At 28.2% G+C, this 25,995-nt stretch overlaps 1 protein-coding gene across 1 annotated transcript; it reads right to left on the bottom strand.

Annotated features, from left to right (window-relative positions):
• Window positions 1-9,255: 9,255 nt before the first annotated feature.
• LOC122270686 (uncharacterized) lies at window positions 9,256-25,909 on the bottom strand. Its single transcript, XM_043049093.3, has 6 exons — window positions 22,412-25,909; window positions 16,209-16,343; window positions 13,715-13,859; window positions 12,413-12,588; window positions 10,336-10,525; window positions 9,256-9,451 (listed from the first exon to the last, which is right to left on the bottom strand). The coding sequence occupies exons 1-6, from the start codon at window positions 22,586-22,588 to the stop codon at window positions 9,273-9,275; spliced, it is 1,002 nt and encodes a 333-aa protein (XP_042905027.2). The 5' UTR covers window positions 22,589-25,909; the 3' UTR covers window positions 9,256-9,272.
• Window positions 25,910-25,995: the final 86 nt, after the last annotated feature.

The following is a 25,995-nucleotide window of genomic DNA, read 5'->3' on the forward strand; positions in this document are numbered from 1 at the left end:
AAATGTAATAAATTAGATATTAGTTTTTTAAAGTAATAATTAAAGAAATGAAAATATTTTTTTATAACAAATCTTGCTTTAACAATTATCAAACATGTTTTTAAGTTGTGATTTTGCTCATATTTTTAGACTGTTATTTAATCAACACTATCTTAGTTGTTAAATATAATCTAAGGCTTCAAAGGTAAAATTTCCTAATATGGTCTTGAAAGTTTCTTTCTTTTTACTGTTATCACTTTGAAAACTCAAGGTAATTAGAGCAATTGTATTTGACAAGAATTTTTGAATTCTTGAAGAAAATATTTTTTCTAAATAGAGAAGAAATTTATTCTTTAATTATTTGAAATTTATTAATTCATTATCCCCAAGAAATAATTATCGAATTATGAGAAAAAAAATTTTAAACTGGATGCTAAGTGCTTTATCCTATTTTGAGGCAACTATTTTTTTTAAAAACTAGAAATAGATTTTATGCTTTAACTCTTATTTTATATACATAAAAAAAACTTAGCATCAAACAATTATTATTTTAAATTCAGTTTTACTGTGAGAGATTATTATTTTGACATGTAATAGTTAGATATAATAAGGTAATAAGAAAAATATCGAGTGCTAATAAAGTTACTGAATATTTTTTCGTATAGCAAATAATTTTCACTTTACCGCGAAAGTGTCCATTAATCTGCGTTCGAATCTGAAAGCTTTTTTTTATGCTAGGCAGAAACTTAAGATAAAAACATATAAATCTGGTGTTAATGGAACAATTAAAGTCGCTAAGCAAACATTTTCATATTTTCTTCCCTAGAGGCAGAACTTTTACTTTAACTGCTGTTTGGTCCTTTAAGAATAGGTGCCTTGATATTTTTGTATATATATATATATATATATTTGTCTGTGTGTCCCTTATAGACTCCTAAACCATTCAACCGAAAGTTATGAAATTTAGCATACAGATAGTTTCAAGAACGAGGAAGGTCACTGTCGTCATTAGAACATTCTACGACAAATCGTTCTAATAGGATGAGAGAAAAACGAAATGAAATTTTCTGATTGGTTAAGCATTAGCCATTGTTTTAAATTTAACGAATTAATTTTCAGATATTTTAAAGATACATCAGTGATAATTGCTAGCTTATAGCTCTACTTGACCAAAAAATAGTTTATTGCAACTATTTAAATATTTAGTTATTTTATATTCGCTATGTCAGATTAAGACTTGGGATTCTATGTCTGATGAATTTAATGAACATTACGTGGTAGAACGCGTAGTCTACGTCACCAAATGTTAGCTTTGTCTGATACCGCGTGTTTTTATTTTATTTATATTAATTCTTTTAAACGTGTTTCTAAAAATTACTTATTTAAAACTAACGGTAATTGAACAGAAACAAAATATTTATGTAATCAAAAGCAAACATAATTGGGAAAGTGGTACTAGTTCGTTAAGAGAAACATAAGAAATTGGCTCCAATGAGGCTCAATTACGCCAGACATGATTAATTAATTATGATAATACATGCATATTGAAATAAAATAATAAGCAATATATTAGAAAGCAAAATAAATGGAGTGAAGATATTTATTTCTCTAGAGCTAGAAGAACCGTAAGAAATCGTCATACTATCACTGACGACAATGATGCTTAATTAATGTTGGTAATATGTATCAATTGAAATAAAAAAAAGTAACTTCTGAACTAAAAAGCAAAAAATAGTAGAAAAGATACTTATTCGTGCTTTGGGTAACCGTAAAAAAATCTGCACATTATTATTGATACTAATGCTCAATTAATATTGATACTGTGTATTAATTGAAATAAAATAAAATTCGCGATCGCAACGAACTATAGGGGGCGTTGTTGTATGAGACGCATACCTGCGATTTCTATATGAACCGTCATTCAGTTACTCTGGAGACGTCGTTAATGTAGCGTGTAGCATTGTAACGTTCCTTCTTTAATGTGGCTTATTAAATTTAAAAAAGAAAAATGCTTGATATTCTTTCTTGTACAACCGAAAACAAAATGGTATCTCTTTTTATTAGAGAAGGAATATCCAAAACACATCGGAAAAATATTTGTACATTAACAGAAAAAAATATGTATATTCTTATAAGAGTTAAAACCTAATGCCAGAGAAATAGTATTACTAAATTTAATGATATAACATGAAAGGCCCATTTAAACTTTACATTCTATAGTTTACTTCAAAAATTAAAATGAGCAAAAAGTATACATAAGCCTCATAATTTTATGAAATTTAATTTTGTAAACAAAGTTTTTTGACAACAATTTTTATCAAAAAATTTCAAGTTTCAATAAAAATCATTATTTAGAAACTAAGAAACGTAAAATAGAGAATGCTGACGAAACAAAAACAAAAAAACAATTCTTTTTTGTCGCCATTTTTAGTGCTACGAAAATTCGTCTTTGGGATTTGCCAAAAACAAAACAAGATGCAATTTTATTTTTTCAGGAGGGAAATATTTTACCGAAAAAACGAAAATGTACCAATTCCCACAACATGAAACTTTATCTTGATAAACGTACGTTTTGGAAATGTTATTTCATTTGGAATCTTATTTATCAGAGTTCATATGGCGATATGATTGTTTTGAATCTATGCTAAACTCTATATCGGCTCATTTTCCACCGAAATCTGATTGACTATTTTGATTTTAAATAAAGTGTTTTATTTTATGAATTGTCGCAAAAATTTTAAGTGTAGATTGGCGGCACTTAAAAACCGCCAAATCTGTAGCGGCGGTGGCGTTAATACGTAAGTACCGAATTTTTATTCCATACTTTTCTGAATCATATTACTTCAAACATTGGAATATACAAGAAGTATACATAAACACATAATGTTATACCATTTAATTTTTCAAAAAAAGTATTTTGAGAACAATTTTTATCAAAAAATTATAAACTAAAAAACGGAAAATAAAGAATTCTTAGAATAAAAAAAACGATTTTAAGAATTCTTTAGATTGAAATAAAAACTTTCATATTATTTCTTTTTTTATTATTCTTATAGTTCTTAATCAGACGTAAAAAACCATTCTGTAGAGAACCATCATCAAATGAAAAAAAATATTTATAAGCAAATTTTTTATTGTAAAAATCATTGCACTTACCTGATTTATAATTCCCGGAGAATTCCAAAATGATAAGTTCCTTGTTTGAAAAATTTATTCTCAAATAATAGATACATAGTTTATCCCTTCATTACTTTTAGATAACATACCCTTCATTACTTTTAGATAACACAGCAAAATTTTATAATTGATATGAATTTGAATATGTAGCTGAAAACAGAATAGCTGAATTCTAGTTGAACTTATTCTTTCAAAACTAAAAAAAACTTGCCAAGAAAACGATTAAAATTAATTAAGAATCAGCACAAATGGCCCTATTTCAAGTAACTTGGATAATTTTTTATTGTTGTTTTCCGAATTATATGGATACAGAAATATATATTATTCTATAACGAAGAAGAATATGTTATAACTATTACAATTCTGTATGTTCTGAATTCATATTTATTCACTGGAATGACGAAAGCAATGTTGACTTCACTTTAATTCGTAATGAATTGAAGACAGAAGAAATGCATTTTACCTTAATACACACATCTGTAACAGTATCCGAAATCGGAAGTCATCAGTTGCAAGTTTGTTGATAATAGAAATTAAAAATTATTGAGGAATTTTTCTTCGTGTTCTGTTCCTGAAAGATTTACTAATATTCTGGAGATTTTTTTCAAGTTCTTCGGCCTTTTCCTTAGGGAAATTTTGTTTCTTATTTGCTGCTAAAAAATGGCGTCTGATTCTGTCAATGACTTTGATGGAACTAAATGAAAACGTGATAAATTAATGTCTGATATTTACAGGCTCCCGCTAGACGGCGTACTCGAGCGTTGCGATCGCGAATAAGCAATGTGCTAAAAAGTCAAGCTCATGGAAAAAAGATTAATTGGAAATTCGTTTAAGAAAACCGTAGAAAATCGCCATTCACAGATGACACTTAATTCATATGTATCACTGACGGTAATATATACTACTGGTATTATGATAATTGGCCAATTGCTTCTGATCAAAATTCAACAACGGATTTTCCGTAGTTTCAGAAAATATTTTTTCCTGTGGTAGTTAATATAGAGTATTAATATTTCAAGGAATTATAATTAAAAGAAATTTTTTTTACCATTACTTATAAATATTTTAACAATAAATTGAAGGTCAAAAAGAGAAATGGTCATGCTGAAAATTCCTTATGAAGTTCCAATATATGTTTTTTTTTAAATTCGAGTTTACTAGACTGCTACTGACAAATATGTATAAACTCAAATGTTGAATGATTATGTAATAAGTACCAAATATATTGAGATAGATATAAAATATTACATTGATGTAATTTGTGATGATATATTTGGTTCGCCTAACTTAGGTAATATATGCATATTGAAGTAGAATAAATTAACTATGTATTAGAACGCAAAAGTAATGATATTTATATAGAAGAAACATAAGAAATCATCATACTATCATTAACGACAATGATGCTTAATTAATGTTTGTAATTTGTTAATTGATATTAAAAAACTTACTTACTAAAAAGCAAAAATAATGGAGAGTATATACTATTTTGGAGAGCCGTAAAAAATCACGATATTATTATTGACACTAATGCTTAATTTCTACTGATAATATTAATTAATTGAAATAAAACAAAATAAGCTATGTGCTAAGAAGCGAACTTAAAGGAAAAAAAGGATAATAGGAAAACCGTAGAAAATCGCAATTTACGGATGACGCTTACTTATTGTGCACTACTAACGTTAATATGTTCTACTAGTATTATGATAATTGGTGCAGTTTTGATAACAATTCTACAACGCAATTTCAGAAATTTTTTTCAGAAGTAGCAAAGATAGTGTATTAGTATTTTAATGGCTTGGAATATAAATAATTTTGTTTCTTTTCTACTTATAAATATTTTAATAGTAAATTAAAGGTCATATAGAGAAATACCCACGCTCTAAAAATCTTATCAAGTTCGAATAGGAATTATATTTTTTTTTAAAGAAAAAATTTTGGTTTTTTTTGGCTGTCATGTATAAATGCATTTTTCACAAAAGTAAAATGATGAAGGGTTACGTAATATGTTTCAAATATAATTAATAAAGGTATTAAATATCATTTTGATATATATTTGGTGATTATTATTACACTATCAATGTAGTACATACTGATACTTTGGAAATAAGCGTATTACGGTCCTCGAAGGGGATATGTACCTTAGAAAATTATTTGATAGTGCAATAGCATCATGCGAAGTGATACTAAATACATGTTATCTTTGTTCTAATGGGATAAATTACAAAAAAGAAACGGAATTTGGTTACTTCAATAAGGCAAAGTCACCAAAACGGACAACAAATAATATGAAATAAAAAAATTTTTATTATGTAAACTATATTAATTGAAAAACTTAGTGAAAGAGTCAGGTAAGTTACATTTTCAGAACTAAAAAAAAAGTTGAATCCGAACTATTTTATTACCAATCTCTGAGAAAGGGGGACAAATATTTCCTTGTTTTTATATATTTACCCCTGCCCAATTTGAAATAAAAATCCTGCAAACATACTGAAAACTGATGTAATTAGTTATGTTAAGATTTGAGTGAAGGCAAAAAGAGTTTTGTACCACTAAACATATTTGCAGTATTGAAACAATCACTTTTTTTATTTTTACTGCTTTATTAATTCCCCTAAAAATTTCATTTACCTGGTTCTTAAACCAAGTTCTTTAATTGGGTCGATATATGATTTTCAGTTTTGATTTCGTAGTGATTCTCAATAATGATTTATTTATTTTTTTACTCTCCCAGTGTAAAGTATGGTTATACAGCTAGTATATATATATATATATATATATATATATATATATATATATATATATATATATATATATATATATATATATATATATATATATATATATATATATATATATATATATATATATATATATATATATATATATATATATATATATATATATATATATATATATATATATATACTATATATATATACTAGCTATATAACTATATATATATATATATATATATATATATATATATATATATATATATATATATATATATATATATATATATATATATATAGAGAGAGAGAGAGAGAGAGAGAGAGAGAGAGAGAAAGAGAGAGAGATACATAGATAGTAAAAGAGCAACTGGAAGTGAAACAGTTTCAAAACTGACAAAAGTATTTATTCCTCGTCCAGAGCAAAAACTAATACTTTTTCCTGCCCATTACTTTCTTTTTGTTAACTCTTTTATAAAATTATGGAAGTTATATACTCACAATAAACTTCACTAATTCTTAAATGTCAATGGAAAGCTATTTTCCCTCCGATAATTTGTAAGGTCATCTACTGCAAACTTTTAAAGAAAAAAAAAAATAAAGGGCTTTGTTTAATAAAATGAGGGTAACGCCGCTTCAAAATACCTACCTAGAGATTCAGATATCTATCTACCGATTAATAAATATATGCAAAAAAATAAAAGCATTGAATTTCCATTTAATTCCACTTTTTAATTTGGCAATCGCAAAAGTTTAACGTTTAGTGTTTATGCAAATATCATAAATAACGAGTTTTAATAATTAACATTCATAGAATATAAAAATTTTCAACCTTTAAGAAAAATCTACGATTATATCATCAGCAAAAAGGCAACAGAATCGAAACATTGTCAGTCTTGAAGTCAACCTTTTATCACGGAGTTCCGTTTCTTCCCTTAATGCTGACATCTATATCACAAAAATTGAACTAAAAAATATTATTAGTTTGTATTCATCAAATGTTGAACATATCTTATTTTGTTATAATAACTACTGTGCTAATTATATGCAGAACAAGGACAAAATATAATTTTTTTAAAAGTCTTTTATAAGCATTATTTAGCATATGAAGTTTGCTTTTAGAAATTTTGACACCAATCTTTTAATTTCATATTAATATCAAAGTTCTATTTTGAACCAAAAAATTATAAAAAATCATTAAAGTGTCCGTGAAATGAACACCTAAAAGGCTGCTCTTAATAACAATTAGAGAACAAAAAAAGAAAAACATATAACACAAATAGACAATATATTAAAACAAATTAGTCTACAAAGAATTTTTCAACCTATATACAACATGTCTGCATAAAAATCGATTTTAGCGACATTTGTAATAACTATATCAAGAACAAAGACAAAAGAAAAAAATTTAAAAAAATATTTTATATGCATATTCTATCACATGTATATATTTTTTGAAATTTTGACACCTATCCTTTAAATTGATATCAATATCAAAGTTCTATTTTAAACAAAAAAATTATAAAAAATCATTAAAGTGTCCGTGAAATGAACCCCTAAAAGGGTGCTCTTAGTAGCAATTAGAAAATTAAAAAACAATACCTATAACAGAAATAGGCAATATTATTAAATAAATGTCGTTTGCAGGGCTTTTTTCAAACCACATAGTATCATATCTGTTTAACCATCGATTTTAGCGACATCTTAGCTATCTGCGTGGTGGAAACTGAGTGGACAAAAGAAAAAAATTTTAAAAAAAATTATTTTATATGTATTTTCTAGCATATGTAACATATTTTTTGAAATTTAGACACCTATTCTTTGACTTAATATTAATATCAAAGTTCTATTTTGAACCGAAAAATTATAAAAAATCATTAAAGTGTTCGGAATGTAACCCTAAAACGCAGCTTTTAATAACAATTAAAAAGAAAAAAAAAAGCAATGTTTGTAACTGAAATAGGCAATGGTAGAAAATAAATGTAGACTACACAGCATTTTTTAAACCTCATAATATCATATCGTGCTAACTATAGGGATATAGCTAAGGATATAGACAAAAGAAAAAAATTTTTAAAAATATTTTATGTGTACTTTCTAGCATATATATATATATATATATATATATATATATATATATATATATATATATATATATATATATATATATATATATATATATATATATATATATATATATATATATATATATATATATATATATATATATATATATATATATATATATATATATATATATATATATATATATATATATATATATATATATATATATTTAAAAAAATTTCACCTATCCTTTTATTTGATATTGATATCAAAGTTCTGTTTTGAACCAAAAATTATAAAAAATTATTAAATTGACCGTGAAGTAAAAAGCGCATTTTTTTAATAATAATTAGAAAGCTGGAAAAGCAATGCAAATAACTGAAATAGACAATAGTATAAAATAAATGTAAGCTACCCAGAATGTTTTTAACCAATGTTAAATCTTGTAATTTTGAACCTAATCCAGAAGATAAGAAAACTTCTAAATCAAGTATTGGGATAATTTTTTTTAATCTTGGATGACTTTTTTATGGAACTAACAAGCATTTGCGTTACATTTAGAGAAAGTCTAAGAAATCCTCTCACCTTTAGTCTGGTCGCAAAGGTACGTTAACACATGATCCGTCTAACACTGATTATATTTTTTGTTGTCACTGTCTTGTGTGCTAGTCGGGTGTGCAATTCGTATAAACCAGCTATTGCTGGGATTCGAACCCGGTTCACCTCATTGGAAGGCGACTGCTCTCTCCCCTGAGCCTGCACGGCTCAGCTAAAAGTAATAATTAAAAAACACAGAAGGACAATGCCTATAACCGATATAGACAACAGTACATATTAAATTTAGGCCACACAGAATTTGTTATATCGCCTCATATCATATTTGCATTATCATTGACTGTGCGAACCATATAAAAGGCATGGACAAAAGAATTTCTTTAAAAATATATTTCTAAATATTTTTATCATCTGTTTAAGTTTTAAAAAATTTTGACACCTATTCTTTGGCTTGATATTTATAGCCAAGTTTCCTTTTGAACCAAAAAATTTCAGAAAATCATTAAAATGTCTTCTTAAATGCCCTTCTCAGTGTAGCAACAATTAAAAATTTTCCTTTCGATAATTTTTCGAAAAAAAAATTTTTTTTTTATGCCAAGCTTTAATTTATTCAATAACTAAAAGTATTAAAATTTATTTAGTAAAAAAAATCCTTACATTTGTTACTATCAAAATATTTTTTTGGTGGTACATTAATTTTTGTAGCATTACATGTCACCCCATTTTAAAAAACACACATAGAAACAATCAATCTTTCTTTTATTATATGTCTCGAAGATCATTCAATGAATGAGCCCTCCTAAGGATGTTCTCTTGGTCAATAGCTCTTCTATGGTTTATGATGTGCATTCCGTCATCATCTTCAAATATTTCATTGTTGCCGATGATTATACGATCCTCGTTAATAGCTTCATGACTGTCCATTCGAACTAAATTACCAACTAGAATTGAAATATTTTACTTTAGTAAGGTGGAATATATTCTACTCATATTTAAATTTATATGCAAAGATAAGATGCGTACAAGATACATATACGAGATGCGCTCGAAGAATTCTGTGGAAAATTTCATAAAATAATAAGTTCAACAGATACAAACAAATATGACGCAAAATGCATTCGTAAAAGTCTCATTAAGTAATGGGTTCAAGAAAAACAAATAAATAGGATGCAAGATGCGTTCTAAAAATTCAAGGAAAAGTCTCGTAAGATAATGGGTTCAACAGATACAAATAAATATCGCGATTTTGAGTTTAAAAAAGCTGCCATATGCTAATAAACCTTCTTGACGTTCATTTTACAGCTTTTGAAAATTGTCACCAAACACTTCTTTCGGTATCGCTTAAATCACCATAATCGTACAAAGAGGTGTAACCAATTAGAGAGACTTTGCACTATCACAAAGTATCACGTGCGATCACGTACACGAGTTCTATGCGTCGCAATAATTGAAAAACAACCCTGGTAATCCAAGACGCCTGCGCGGAGCCTACATATGGGAGAGTGTGAAATGTAACGTGTGAAATCTCCATTTCTTAACCATTCATATTACTTAAAAACTCTCATTTTTTACTCACTGTTTCCACACAGCATACTTGCACTAACCTTTCATGTGTGTCTTTAAGTTGTTTTTTATATTTTGTAGTAAAAATCAATGCTTACTGGTTATTTCAGTACGCAGTGATTTGGCACACAGCCTGCGATTAATTGGATTCTGCTGTAGTACCATGATTTAGACGCTAGGAGGCACTATTTACCGTGTTTCTCATTATCCATTTCAAAGTACAATTAAGTTGCATATATTAATAACAATGCGGATGACTTACTTCTCTGAAATGTAACACCAACATTAACAGGTCTTCTAGGAGCACATTCTGTAGGAATTGTCCAAATGCTTTTCATTTTGCGACCAGGGGTGTTCATTTTTATGATGAGTCCCCATCTTGGCTCTCCTGATGGTAATTCTTGGGGAAATGGTTTTAGCCAGTGAGCCTTATTTTGCAACTCTGTTGAAATCTAAACAAAATATTAATATTTTTTCATTGTAATATAATGAGTTGAAATAAAATAAAAATATTATTTATTGAAAAGTTTACGCACACAAGCAATTTTTAAGCAAATGTTCTTAAAAATTGCTTGTGTTTAAGCAAAGGTAAAAAAATTAAAAACGAAAGCACTTATAGTTTCCTTAGTGATATAATGCTTCATATTCAATCAGTATACTATAAAAAGAGTTAAGGCTGCATAAAATCAAAGTTTTGTTTCTCTTTTTTTTTTTTTTTTTGTGAATTTCATAAATTTTTTTTGTTAAAGAAATTTGAAAGTTGCAATTTTTGTATTTTTATTCATTTTTTCATTGTCCCTACTAGTGTAGCTTCGTTTGATAATCAAGAATTTTATTTTTGTTGAAAGGAAGTTAGTATTATTATCCGAGAAAGAAAAGCATAATATCGTAGAGTGTATGAATCGGTACAAAGAATTACGAATTTTTGAAAACGTAAAAAACGATTAAAGCAGCTAGTGATTCAAAAGTAGATGTGATGTGAATTATTGCCACGATCTGCACTGTAAAAAACCAAGGATCAAATTACGGTAAAAAGTACAGGTATCCTGAATGCTTACCGGAACATGACACGGAAAAAAATTCTTATATACCGTAAATTTTATAGCAATAATTACCTTAAAATCACCGTATCACTGGAATTAAATAAATATTAATGTAAAAATAATTGTATGATATTTTACGGAAAAAAATGAATTTTATGGTAAAATGTATTTTGCGGATGATGCTCCCAAAGTGCCGGTACTTTATGCCGTAATTTGATCAAGTACAGTAAGGAGCAATAACGAAAGCTAATTTTAAAATAAAATATATGTTTATGCATATTTGATAATGGTTCAATAAAATAATAAATGGCACTATAAACGTATATTTAAGTATATCTCACACTTTTGTTTAAAAAAATGTATTCAGAATTTTAGGAGAAAAATTGATTAAAGTATGGTGAGATCTATATAATCTGTATGTTTAAGTTATTGGAAGTACTTTCGGTCTTATTTATACTTTGCATCTAGGTCCTATCGAGCTTCCTTTCAACCCTTTGTCGAAGATGGAAAACCGGGTATTTTTTTTGACACTCTAATTACAAGTAAAAATATATTTTGATACTTTTGAGTATAAAAAAATATCCAATCTTTATTGAATAAATAAATTTTTTAGATTATCGAAATTATATTAGTATTAAATAATAAAATCCAAAAAAGTAGTTAAAATATTTTCTTTATACTGTTTAAACCGTTTATCAATAATTAATTTTGTACATTTAGGAAATTTCAATGAATTGCTTTTTATAAATCAAAATTATTTGTGAATAAGTGGAAATTTGAGAAATTTTTGTTGGAAAGTGTGCCGTTTATCAGTAATTGATTTTGTAAATTTAAAAAATTTCAATGGTGAATAATTGCTTCTTGTAAATCAAAATTAACTGTGGATAAGTGGAAATTTGAGAAATTATTGGTGGGAAGTGTCCCGTTTTTGAAAGAAGCACACCGATGTTTCATGCTGTATTTCATTTTTAAAATATTTATTATAATATTTGTCACTCGGTTAAAAAATTAAATCGAAATTAAAATTGAAGTGAATTCAAAGTATGAGTCATAAAAATCATGCCAAAAAAAGTGCGAATAATATGTTAAGAAAGATTCTGCGCCAAAGGATTAATACTGATTTTTTTTTCAATTTCAACAAAAAGAGCTAAAAATTCTCCCTCTGATTAATAGTGAAAAATTGTGGAAGTATTAAGTCATTATGGATTGCAAAAACAATTTAAAAACAAATCTTACTTGGTTAAAAAATTAAATATTAATTAAGTGTTAATAAAAAATCATAATTTATATACACACTTCAGCGCAAAACAATCCATCACTGTTTATTTTGTACTTTCTATATTTGAAGCCAATAGGAGTGACGTCATTGGAAGTGAATAAGCTTTGCTGATTTCCTAATTGATCCGTTATTTTCATATAGTTTGCGAACACAACATCTGTAATTATATAAATTGTGCGCGCATGTTTCAAATCTAAAAGTAAAAAGTACAAAAAATTCATGACGATATTGAATTAGACAATATAAAAACATTAAAAATTAAATCAGCACACTAATTTGTATTAAAAATGAAATTACAATTAAAAAAATTAAAATTCAAAACTAAAAATACATATTATATCTGAAAAATGGTTTGATAGAATTAAGCAAACATAAAGATAAATTATTAGTCCTTGTATGGTTAGTAATCCGAGAAAAAAGTATACTCAAAACTAATAGAATATAATAAAATTCACCGTGTTTCTGGCTCTATGGTAAAATCAAAAAGCTCAATAATTTTTACCGACGCACTTTTCTAAGTAATCATCAAATATAAAAAATTACAAAATTGAAATATGTTTAGATTTTAGAGAATTACATTAGTTCTCTGCTAAAAATTTCTAACGCTGAATAACACCGAGAAAAAAAGTATGGTCAAAACTACCAGCATGTGGTTAAAGTTACTGTGTCTCTGGCTCTATGGGGACACCAATGAGCACAGGAATGTTTACGGAAGCCTTTTGATTTCGGGTAATGATTTTGGTTAAATTAACCATGAAAAATTATGCTATAATGTGTGTAAAATTTGGTAATTTTATCATGACTCTTAGAGCATGTCATAATTTTTTTTTCGGTTAAATTTATTTTCAAGTTTTGTATCTTCAAGCGAGTGTTTCGTAATAAAAACTATAATTTTGGAAACCAGAATTTTCGGTAAGCCATTACCATATGAACCAAAAAATAACTAAATGAATGGCTTATAGATAACATTTTTTTTTAATATCAGAGTTATAGTTTGTTTGTTTTATCGGAAATGTCATTACCATACAGTACGATAATTTTGCCTATAATCATAATTCATAATTTTTGAATCATGAATTATGTAAACAATTCATCAAAACTTTTATGTTTTGCAGGAGTAAACTATCTGAAAAGGGACAATTTTCCCCTCCGTCTACTGTTAGCATACAAAAACAGTATTTTAGTATAAAAACTACGAACAAGAAGAAACCCAATAATCTTATTACAGGAATAAAATTTGAGATAAAAAAATTTTGCTTAGAAAAATTTCTTCCTAAGTTTAAATTTATTGCAGATTTGAATAAAAAGTTTATATAGACCTTTCATTGATTTTGTGTGGATCGATAAAGTTTCAGGAACTGGTGGTTGTGCACTTCTTGCATGTGCTCCCCTGACTATAAGCTCGATTGATCTCTGCATTGGCCATCCAATTGTTGTTCCATGAACTCTGAATGCACTAGTCATCTTAAAAATCCACAAATTTGAGGAGCACATAAGTATTTTTTTATAATAAATATACATTATAGACAAATTGTCATCATAATTAATCATACACTACAACCGTCACAAAACAGTTGTTTCGCGAAAGAATAGTTAACGAGCGAGGATTTTTGCTTTGGTTACTGTCAGTCAAATTTCCCGCTTGAAGTTGAGTAGTCACACGGATTGAATACAATAAGGAACAACTTTTTTCTGTGGTTTATTAAAGAATCATAAATCGTGTCGCACATTTCAAATCTTAAATCGGTTTCCCCCTACAAGCTACAGTTTTCTTTTATTTATATAAAATTTTTAGTAAAACTTTTGTCGCAATATACAAATTTAAAAACATTATATATATTAGGGGGTTACGTAAACCTCTGGAGATTTAGTCAAATCGTCAAAATTAAAATACGTGAGGATGTAATACCAAAATGTTGTCCTATGCCGCTAGATATGCTTCTATAATATGAACTGTTTCTTCGTGTGCTTTTAAACACATTATAATAGTGAAACTCCCCCAGCCACATGTAATGATATTTTTGGGCTTAGATTTTTTGAAATTTTAATGATATGCCCTAATCCTCTTAGCCACCTGGAAGTTTGTCACAACATTTTCGTGACCCTTTTTATCTATATTATATTTTATATTTTATATATGCTTAACGTTTTTAGGCTTGGACATCTCAACAAAAAATGGGCTAAAAATATCATTAAAAATTCTGTAGCTTTAGAAGCGTAATTAAATTCATATTTAAATAACATCCACCAGAATTAAATACGATCAAATATATGTATAAAATAAATCTGAAAAACTTGTTCCTTGGTGATATTATTCCTTCAGTTGAAATTATTAGGTAAACTTTAATCATTATCATCAATTGACTTTTCTTTCATAATTTTGTTCGCCGAGTTAAATGAAAAATTTCATTCAATATATGCAGTGTGTTCATTTGAAAACTTCCCACTTGGGCAAAATTTTTAATTTAAAAAGAAACATTTACACTCTTACTCTAACCAATTAAAAAACTTTCCTCTTCCTTAAAAGAGAAAGGAGTAATGGTGTGTGATACTTGGTTTAAGTGCGATTCATGATGGTCCAACATCATTTGATGGTAACCATCATCCAACATTTTCCATTCAGCGCTCATGGTCTTTGATATGCCAGCAAACTTCCATCATTTCATGATGGAAAGTGCTACTTGAAGACTATGATAGTTAACCATCAAGAGAAGTTTGACTCTTATGAACCAACAGTCCATGATGATCCGTGATGGTTTCAACGGTTCATCTCCATGATGGTTTAATGAAAATTCTTGTTAGTTCTCCCTCAAGAAAATACCATAAAAACATTTTTTTTGTTGGGCCATCATAAATCAATCCGAATTCCTACAAAATGATAATGGCTGTTCATGATCGTTCAAACATTTGATTTTTAGTATACTATGGAAATTTATGATTGTTCATAATGTTACAATAATACATTTCCATGACGTTTAAAGGAAAGTCTTGTTGGTTCCACAGGAATATGCCATCCAAACCATTTGGTTTTTTTTTGTTTCTTTTATAGACTATGAGGGAAATTTCTGATGGTTAAAAGCGAACAAGCCATCAAAACAAATTTCTATTCTTTTGTGAACCATCGGAAATCAGATGGAATTCCTACATTGGGGTACTTATGTTAGTTACCATCAAAAAATATAATGATTCATGATGGAACTGTTGACGGTTACCATCAAGATTAAGTTGTCCATCAATGCAAAACCATCAAAAATATTGACTTGGGTAAGTAATCGCTGATCTACACTAATATATAATATATAAGCATATTTGAAGTGTCTCTGTCGACCAAAGATCGAATCATTACGATCGAATCTTAGTTAATGTGGAAGTACTCTGTGTGTTTTAGAAAAAGTCAATTTGGGATTTTGGTTAGTGGTTTAGTTACCGTGGATATTGTATAAGATATTTTATAAGCGATATGCACTTATTAGGCCCAAGGAAACCACTAAGTGTCATATGCAACTGAAGTTAGAAGTAAATAAGTGACATATGTAAAATTATTACAATTATAATCATTCCTGCAACACGAATTTAATGATTCGTTAATTTATTCTTCAAAAACTTTAAGTTTTTTTTAGTTCATAGTTTGAATTATATACATATTTCAGTTTAATATTTTGTTAAAGCGAAGAGCTCCGTGAAGCTTGGCAGTGAAAGAGCTCTTGTTGAAAGACTAACTCAGATAAAGATTCGAACACTTATGCAATCAGATGTGTTAAAAACACTTAAAGATATTTGCAAGGAGTTTTTTAAACAAGTCTAGAACTTTACTTTTTGATCGTCAGCATCATTCCATGCCGAAAAATCATAGACGGGAAACCAAGTGGAGACATCTCGATTTATCAAGTGGTCTAGATTACCAACGATTTTGTAAGTGGGCCGTCTTAATCCCAGAGAGGAACAGATCTGAAAACACATTGTTGCCTTTTTATTTCAAAACATTTTTAATTTAATTAAAATATGATATGATTTCTAGTATATAATGAGAATGCAAAAATATTTCTTCTAGTTGATGATTAAAATAATGGATAATGTGAAAAAATATTTGTATGAACATAAAAATGTAAGATTTACTGCCTTCTGCTTTAAAGGAGAACTTTTTTTATTTCAAGCTTCCAAGTTAGCTACAATGTTCGTCAACAGATGGCACTACTAGCTGAAACACTAAAGAACAGGGATTTCTGCTACATTACTGGCATTAAAAACAGATTCTTTTGCACGGATACCTCTTAATATTACTCACTGAATGTACACTTTTCTGGCTGGAAATGGTGGTTATTTTTAAAAAGAGAGAGTTCTCAGAGTTAGTATCATCATCTGTTGACGAACATTGTAAATAATTTCGAAACGTGATAAAAAAAAATGTTTTCTATACTAAACTTAGCATACCGTATGTTTTCATTTCTTTTTAGTTTGATAATTAATTTTTTCACAATGTCACTGGCATTTTTGTGACACCATTTAAACTGATAATTTTAAAATCGTTTTTGGTATGGTTTTGATCTGAAAGTGTTATTTTTTTATATCTTTTGATAGCGCACTCTCGCCAAATTGGAGAAAATCTTAATATAAATACTAAATCTATTTATCTTTTCATGTGTTAATTTGTGGGGAAAATGTGGCACTTATAGATAAGGATTTTTTTATATATTATTAATATTATTATTAATTTGAATCCCCAACATTAAATAAATAGTGAACTTTGACTCTACTTTATTTTTAAGCTGAGTAAGAATAACAATATCAAAATTGTGATAAATAACCAGGTTTGTGATCGTCGACACTAAGACAGTAGGACATTTTTCTTTAGACCAATAGTAACTGATATTAGAGATATTTCCGCTCTCGCATACATAGGTTCTGTATGAGATCTGCTGAAAACTAGTTCTGTTTTACAGTAACTATGCTGCATAGAACCTTCGTGTGCGTGCGAGATGCCAAGTAACAGATTAATTTCTTACTTTGGCGAAAAAATGTCGGAACATGTGATGTTAATACAAGGGACACTTGAAAAGTGTATTAAAATATTTTTCAGTTGATGTTAAAATTTTCAGAGGGATTGATTATTTTTTTTCCATCTTTAAACTGAAGCAATATAGCACTCTGCTTTTAAAACTAAATTTTCTAAAAATTACAATCAAATAATTGAGTGTAGGTAAAATCCTAGAATAACCCCTCTTGGCGACTTTTTAAAATCTCGCCAAGTTAGCAATTATTACTGAAATCAACGTTGCGTTTCGAGTATTTAAAAAAATATTTTCAACTGGTTCTGCACAAAATAAAAATAAAAACGGTAATAAATGAAATAACAGTAAAAAATGAAATAATAACGATGATTCTAACAGCAACAGATCAGAAGCATAAATGGCTCTTTTACCTCGTTTCTAACGAAATCCAACTTTCGAGTAGGTATACATGTGAAGTAACCAATCAGGTTTAAAAATTTTGGTGGTGTGATCGGGCTTTCAAAATAATCTCCCCGAAATATCATCTAGAAACCTACTTTGGCGAGATTTTAAAAACTTTACTGTCGAAATTTCAAAAAATCCCCACGGGGTGGGCTATTCCAGGATCCATCCGTGAGTTTACTAAAAACAAGTGGAGCAACAGTATGAAATTTAAGTAAAAATTAATTAAAAAGTTATGTCCTCAGAACTTTAAATTTTGTAAATATATTTTCCAATGGTAGCCATTTTTAAATTGTTGCCCTTTTAAGAATATTTTAAGAAGCAATTAAGCTGTTTAATTAAGCTGACAACTTTTTATAAAATTGCTAGTCAAAAATATATTATATTACCTAGAAGCATTGGCATAGTAAGTGATTATACATCAAACATTTCAAAATGTATAATAAACAAACAACGTTAAAAATATATTTGAGGGTGGCCCCTTAGCGAAATTGGCAATTTTTGTTTGGAGCCATTCCTGTTGACTATTAGAGCATCGCATAAAACAAACAAGAATCACGATTGGGTTTCCAATATATATGTGTATATATATAAATAAACGTTCCCATAAATAAAACTATATCTCCCAGCTTGGCGAGAATATTGGGGCACCCTCAACAAATATAGTCTAACCCAAACAATATGCACCCCAGAATATTAAAACGTTAAGTTAAATCCCATTAACCATCAATAAAATAGTGCCTTATGATTTGCTTTAAAGTTTAAATTTTCTCAAAGATAAGTGTTTACTTTGGTAAACAATAGCTGATAAACTTAACTTAATGGTAAACTTATTGTTAAACTTACTTTGGTAAACTTAATTGAGTATTGAGTATCGAGTATAGTTAAGTGCGGCGAGCTCTCTGCTTATCGGTTATAGCTCTGCGTTTAAACTTAATTTATTATTCGCGATCGCAACGCTCGAGTACGCCGTCTAGCGGGAGCCTGTAAATATCGGACATTAATTTATCACGTTTTCATTTAGTTCCATCAAAGTCATTGACTGAATCAGACGCCATTTTTTAGCAGCAAATAAGAAACAAAATTTCCCTAAGGAAAAGGCCGAAGAACTTGAAAAAAATCTCCAGAATATTAGTAAATCTTTCAGGAACAGAACACGCCAAACATTTGAAGAAAAATTCCTCAATAATTTTTAATTTCTATTATCAACAAACTTGCAACTGATGACTTCCGATTTCGGATACTGTTACAGATGTGTGTATTAAGGTAAAATGCATTTCTTCTGTCTTCAATTCATTACGAATTAAAGTGAAGTCAACATTGCTTTCGTCATTCCAGTGAATAAATATGAATTCAGAACATACAGAATTGTAATAGTTATAGCATATTCTTCTTCGTTATAGAATAGTATATATTTCTGTATCCATATAATTCGGAAAAGAACAATAAAAAATTATCCAAGTTACTTGAAATAGTGCCATTTGTGCTGATTCTTAATTAATTTAAATCGTTTTCTTGGTAAGTTTTTTTTAATTTTGAAAGAATAAGTTCAACTAGAATTCAGCTATTCTGTTTTTAGCTACATATTCAAATTCATATCAATTATAAAATTTTGCTGTGTAGTATGTTATCTAAAAGTAATGAAGGTATAAACTATGTATCTATTATTTGAGAATAAAGTTTTCAAACAAGGAACTTATCATTTTGGAATTCTCCGGGAATCATAAATCAGGTAAGTGCAATGATTTTTACAATAAAAAATTTGCTTGTAAATATTTTTTTTTTCATTTGATGATGGTTCTCTACAGAATGGTTTTTTACGTCTGATTAAGAACTATAAGAATAATAAAAAAAGAAACAATATGAAAGTTTTTATTTCAATGTTAATAATTCTTAAAATCGTTTTTTTTTATCCTAAGAATTCTTTATTTTCCGTTTTTTAGTTTATAATTTTTTGATAAAAATTGTTCTCAAAATACTTTTGAAAAATTAAATGGTATAACATTATGTGTTTATGTATACTTCTTGTATATTCCAATGTTTGAAATAATATGATTCAGAAAAGTATGGAATAAAAATTCGGTACTTACGATGTATTAACGCCACCGCCGCTACAGATTTGGCGGTTTTTAAGTGCCGCCAATCTACACTTAAAATTTTTGCGACAGTTCATAAAATAAAACACTTTATTTAAAATCAAAATAGTTAATTGGATTTCGGTGGAAAATGAGCCGATATAGAGTTTAGCATAGATTCAAAACAATCATATCGCCATATGAACTCTGATGAATAAGATTCCAAATGAAATAACATTTCCAAAACGTACGTTTACCAAGATAAAGTTTTATGTTGTGGGAATTGGTACATTTTCGTTTTTTCGGTCAAATATTTCCCTCCTGAAAAAATAAAATTGCATCTTGTTTTGTTTTTGGCAAATCCCAAAGACGAATATTCGTAGCACTAAAAATGGCGACAAAAAAGAATTGTCTTTTTTTTGTTTTTTTGTTTCGTCAGCATTCTTTATTTTACGTTTCTTAGTTTCTAAATAATGATTTTTATTGAAACCTGAAATTTTTTGATAAAAATTGTTGTCAAAAAACGTTGTTTACAAAATTAAATTTCATAAAATTATGAGGCTTATGTATACTTTTTGTTCATTTTAATTTTTGAACTAATATGATTCTTAAAACTATAGAATGTAAAGTTTAAATGGGCCTTTCATGTTATATCATTAAATTTAGTAATACTATTTCTCGGGCATTAGGTTTTAACTCTTATAAGAATATACATATTTGTTTCTGTTAATGTACAAATACTTTTCCGATGTGTTTTGGATATTCCTTCTCTAATAAAAAGAGATACCATTTTGTTTTCGGTTGTACAAGAAAGAAGATCAAGCATTTTTCTTTTTTGAATTTAATAAGCCACATTAAAGAAGGAACGTTGCAATACTACACGCTACATTAACGACGTCTCCAGAGTAACTGAATGACGGTTCATATGGAAATCGCAGGTAAGCGTCTCATACAACAACGCCCCCTATAGTTCGTTGCGATCGCGAATTATATTTTCACATCAAAACATTTAATTTTCTGACATAAATATTATTTGCTGGTGTTAACCTTAAAAATAGTGCCTTACAATCTGTTTTTAAGTTGTAAATTTTTCTAAAAACGAAAGTCAAAAATAAGTGTAAGAGATAGCAGTAAAAATTACATAGATATAATGATAAATAAATTATTAATATATATACGTAGAAACGTGTAATATTCTTTCATAAATATTATTTGTTTTAGTCAATCATAACATAGTGCCGTATTCATTACGTTATTTTTTTTTAAATTATAGTTTAATATTTTTAAGAAACAAAATATAAAATTAATTATTAGTCTTATAATTTTTTTCATTTTTCATAAGATAGTAACGAAAGATGATTTTATCAGTAGTAGTATTAATATGAGTAGATGAGTGCCATATACAGCTAAAATATTCTAATTTCATTAAAGACATTTGCGTCGCAAAGTTTAAAATTTTGACACTTATATTTTAACTTGTGGTCATCCTTAAAGTAGATGCCTTAAATTTTATTTTTAAGTTACTAACTTTTCTTAAAATATTAATCAGATATTATTATAGTCTCTTTTAAAACTAAATTTATCATAGTTGAAATTCAAGCATTTTTGGAATTTTCTGAATCCAAATGCTACACAAATTTATCGAAATTTTCCCGTTAATACAAATTTTCGAGTTTTTCAAATTATTGAAATATTCTCTACTTTTCATAATTTAAATATCGTGTCATGATTAAAAAGTAATTAAAAGAAATCTAATTCACGATTAAAAAGTAAGCAATATTATTACTACCTATTAAGATACTTGCCTGGCGGGTGTGAAAAATGTTTGGGGGAAAAAAAAAGAAAGGAGGAAACTGTTTGAAAGCAAATTGTCCAAAAATTAAGTTATCCAGTGTCCATTAGAAGTACATTGTAAGAAATTCCAGATTAAATTGCAGTAAAAAATACCAGTAATCAAGTGCCGGTACTTTTTACGTAAAGTCTATTTTCACCAGAACATGTTACGGAACTAAAAAATCTGATATACTGTAATCTAATAACGTAATCTGATAAACAATAAGAACATTGAATCACTAAAATTAAATAAATAAAAATTACGGAATAATATTCTATGTTTAAAATAGACCTTGCCAACGACGTACAAAAAGTGCTAGTACTTTATGCCATAATTTGATCTGGAATTTCTAAAAGTGTAGTTTTAAAACATGAGACAACATAATGATATACAACACTTTTTCTAAATGGGACAAATTTACATGACACCATTCTCCAGTATTGTTTCCAAATAAGTATTCCACCCGTGTTCGGTATTTTGACGATAAGGAAATACTTTACACTGAATTATTACCTACTCTTAAGCCTACTCTTAAATCTAGGTGCTTTTTATTTTTTAAAAAAAGCTCTTAACAGTTTGAAAATGTGGCATATCATGATGTTTCCTCAATTTCTGCTATTTTATTAAAAAGAAAATTATTAACTCGTCTTTACTTACATTTCGCTTCTTTACAAACACGTACAGTTGATTAAAGTAATCCGCTAAAGCAATGTATGGTACAGCTATATATTCAGAGCCAAAAAGACGCTTTTCCACTGCGTTGCTTAAAATTCTCCAGGACAATTCAGCGTCAGGTTTATTTCCAAATGGAAAGGTCGCACTACGTCGAAGCATGTGTATTTTTTTTTTTAGCTAATCTGACTAAAAATTTTGTTTTTAAATTTCGTAAATAAAAGGCTGCGAAGTTATACTACCTGAAATTTTGATTTGATGAGTACTAAGCTTTTTTATTGTAATTTATGTAATGCTGAATAAGACTGACATTATTATCAACTATTGTTGATGTACTTTACAACATCTTTTTTATGTTTCTAAATTGGAGATGACTGTTACAGAGAGTAAGGGACAACAATAAGTAAATTTTCAGGATTGTTGCCATTAATATTGAAATGTGGGAAAATTATGTATTTTGATTTCCTATAAATATGTTATAATCATTTTATTTATCCAAAAATAACTACACATATTTTCAAAAGATTCCGGGTGGTTCTAATTTTATTTTAAATGCTTTTTTTTAATATTTAAAAGAAGAGAATGAGATTTTATTTAAAAATTTATTATTTTTGCATCATTTTTCTTATTCGAAATGGATCTATCTTTTTGTAAAATTTCTTTTAATTTTTTTTCATGGATTTTAACTAATTTCTGTTTCTTCATATACTTTCTTAAAAATAAATTTTTAACAATTTCAGGCATTTAGAATTGTTTCCACCACTATAATAAAAATAAATAAGTGAAAAGAAAAAAAAAGAAAAAGAAAGCAAATTTTTCTGGCAGGAGCCTGATATAAACAAAATTATTTTCGTAGGATGTTCAGTAAAAACATCAAAAAAAAAAAAAAAAATAAAATGAAATAAATAATAAAAAAAGTTAAAACCTCCTTTTGATTAAATTTACAAAATAAAAGACAAAACCTTACGAAATGAAGTCAAGAAATTTTATTCATTAGGAGTCACAAATTAATATAAATGCAAGGAAGAAAATAAAAAACTTATAAAAATATTAAAAATAATAATTAAAGGGGATAGGATCAAAAACATAAAAATCAGTTTGATTTCCCGACTTCAGTTTCAGTTTTCTTTGGGTATCGAACAGATTTTGAATTTTTTATCTCGCCTTCTTAATATGATTGGTTAGGTTTTAACAAAGATTATAATTTTTCCTTGTTTAAATATTTTCGTTCCCTATTTTATGTATCATTTTGATTTTATTTTTGACTAACTTTATTAAATTATGTATTAGTGTATTATTTAACTCACTGGTTATTCTGCATGTAAAAGATCGTATTTTAACCTACAAGCTTCTCCACATAGCGAGACTGGCTTCTCCATGTTATTAGATAGGTAAATAGTGTATACAGGTGAAACATCCTCCCAATTTTGCCCACTTGCTAAACCAAAAGTGGTTTAAAGGGCTCATACTATTATGGTAGTAACTGACAAACACAAATTTTTGTTCTCGCACGATTTTTTTACAAATATATTTCACTCCCATCAGAGTTTGTTCAAAAAGTATAGACAAACCGAAACCTTCACCTTCCTCACCAAATCTAGATCTTAATCTTTTCGAACCGTAGACAACTTTTGATGAGAAAGGTGGACTACTCGTTACTGGATAAAAAAGTTCTAACATTGTCGAAAAGTTCTAACATTGTTTATTTAGTAGTGATGGCATCGTATGGAAAATTGGCTGAGCGAACAGAATTTTCAGTGTATTGTTATAGCTGGAAATAGTAAAAAGCTTTCTGTTATTTAAATAAAGGTTATTTTTAACTTAACTAGATCGTCAATTTAACACCTAGTATAATTCTAATATCAGCACACTAATAAATTTATTCGTTTTGAAAAGGCTATATCTTCAAGAATATTGCACGTACACCCATGAAAGATATATGGAAAACAAGAGAGACTCACCACATTTTCATCATTTTTTCAATCAGGTGTAGAAGTGTGGCAGTGTGAGGTTAGTGCTTATCATTAAGGGAGGGAAAGCAAGAAAAAATTTTTTTTGCACACTTGAATATGCCTGGTGTTCTTGTGCTATAGCTGTACAGGATGCTTTCAGAAGAGAGTACGGAAAGAACCATCCCGTAAAGAAAGTGTTTTGCGATGGTACCGGCAATTCAAGGACACTGTTTGCTTGTGTGAAGGGAAAAACGCCGGTCGACCAAGACAAAAATGAAACAGTGGAGAAAGTAAAGAATAGTTTCCAGCGTAAACAACAACAAAAAATAATAAATAAATAAAAATCAACGTCCCGAGCAAACCGTGAAAACTATGTAGAAGATTTTTCATCAATGGTTGTATTTCAAAAGAAAACGGATTTTTGCGTCAACATGCAAGAAGCATTGGAGGACTAAGATTTTACTGCCAAATTGATATTTAGCTATGAAGCAACGTTCCCCTTATCTGGAAACGCCATAATGTGTGATTCTGGGGTACTAGAAATCCAAGTACAGTTGTGCCAATTGAAAGAGAATTTTCAAAGGTGAATGTTTCCTTTGCAATGTTTCAAAGATGTATATAGATAGTTTTTTTCCACTCAGAAAACTGTCACCGGTAATTGTTACCTGAGTGTTGCAGTTTTTGTTGTTCCTACAATCCAGTGCTAGCTTTCGGCTTTAGGGACTTCATCACGACGGGTCATTGACACATTCCAAATCGGGACTTCCTAAGCGATGAACTTCACTCAATGGAACATATTAGTGAGAATGATTTAGCTTTGCTCCCCTGTCCTCCCACACCTCCTGATTTAACGTTCAGCTACTTCTTACTGTGAGATTAAGTTATGAACCTTGTTTACGTATTCCCGCTATCAGTTCAGCTCAAGGGACAAATCAGTGCCGCAAATTAAAACAATTGACGGAAGTATGCTGCAAAATCTTCTAAATGAGCTCGATTATCGCTTGGATATGTCACCAAAAGGGCACATATTGAAAATTTATAGAGAGTGTATAAACTTGGTGAGTTAGTAGTTCTTTTCCTATATTTTTCATCAATGTATATAAGTAATATTGTTGAAATATACCCTTTTTCCAAAAATGAAAGAATAATTCATACTTTACCTATGTTTACAAATTTTAAAGGAACTTGGTAATTCTATATCTGTCTCATTACTTCGCTGTTTATTTTGGAAATTATATTATAAATTTATAAGGTTTAAATAATTTAAAATATTCCAACTATTACACTCTTTTCGAAAAAAGTTTAATGGTAAATTTTCTGTCTTTTGCACTAGTGGTCCGCGGACCGGTACTGGTCTGTGGGTTAAATGTTACCTAGTCGCACAAGGAACATTAAATTATTTCCATTTTATTTACTGTGGTATTTTTTTCTCAAGTTTATTTTGATATAGACGAGAAGTGAACTGGGAGCTGAGATAAAAATTAATCTGAGATGAACTTAAAACTAAGATCCGTCACGCAAGGCCGCACCCATACCACGCATGTGACTATATTTTTTTTAAATGTTCGTTTAAATACAATTAAATTATTGAATTAAAATGATCAAACTAAAACAATC

Source organism: Parasteatoda tepidariorum, chromosome 1 (genome assembly GCF_982258835.1).
Source record: "Parasteatoda tepidariorum strain Cologne lab strain chromosome 1, Ptep-v5.0, whole genome shotgun sequence".
Taxonomy (NCBI): domain Eukaryota; kingdom Metazoa; phylum Arthropoda; class Arachnida; order Araneae; family Theridiidae; genus Parasteatoda; species Parasteatoda tepidariorum.

Excerpts from the sequence above, each read along its gene's own strand:
- LOC122270686 (XM_043049093.3), bottom strand. The coding sequence starts at position 22,588 with ATGCTTCGACGTAGTGCGACCTTTCCATTTGGAAATAAACCTGACGCT. Across the intron at positions 13,860-16,208 it reads ATGATGCTGACGATCAAAAA|ATGACTAGTGCATTCAGAGT; the intron begins GTAAAGTTCTAG and ends TGGATTTTTAAG. Across the intron at positions 10,526-12,412 it reads ATGGATTGTTTTGCGCTGAA|ATTTCAACAGAGTTGCAAAA; the intron begins GTGTGTATATAA and ends TATTTTGTTTAG.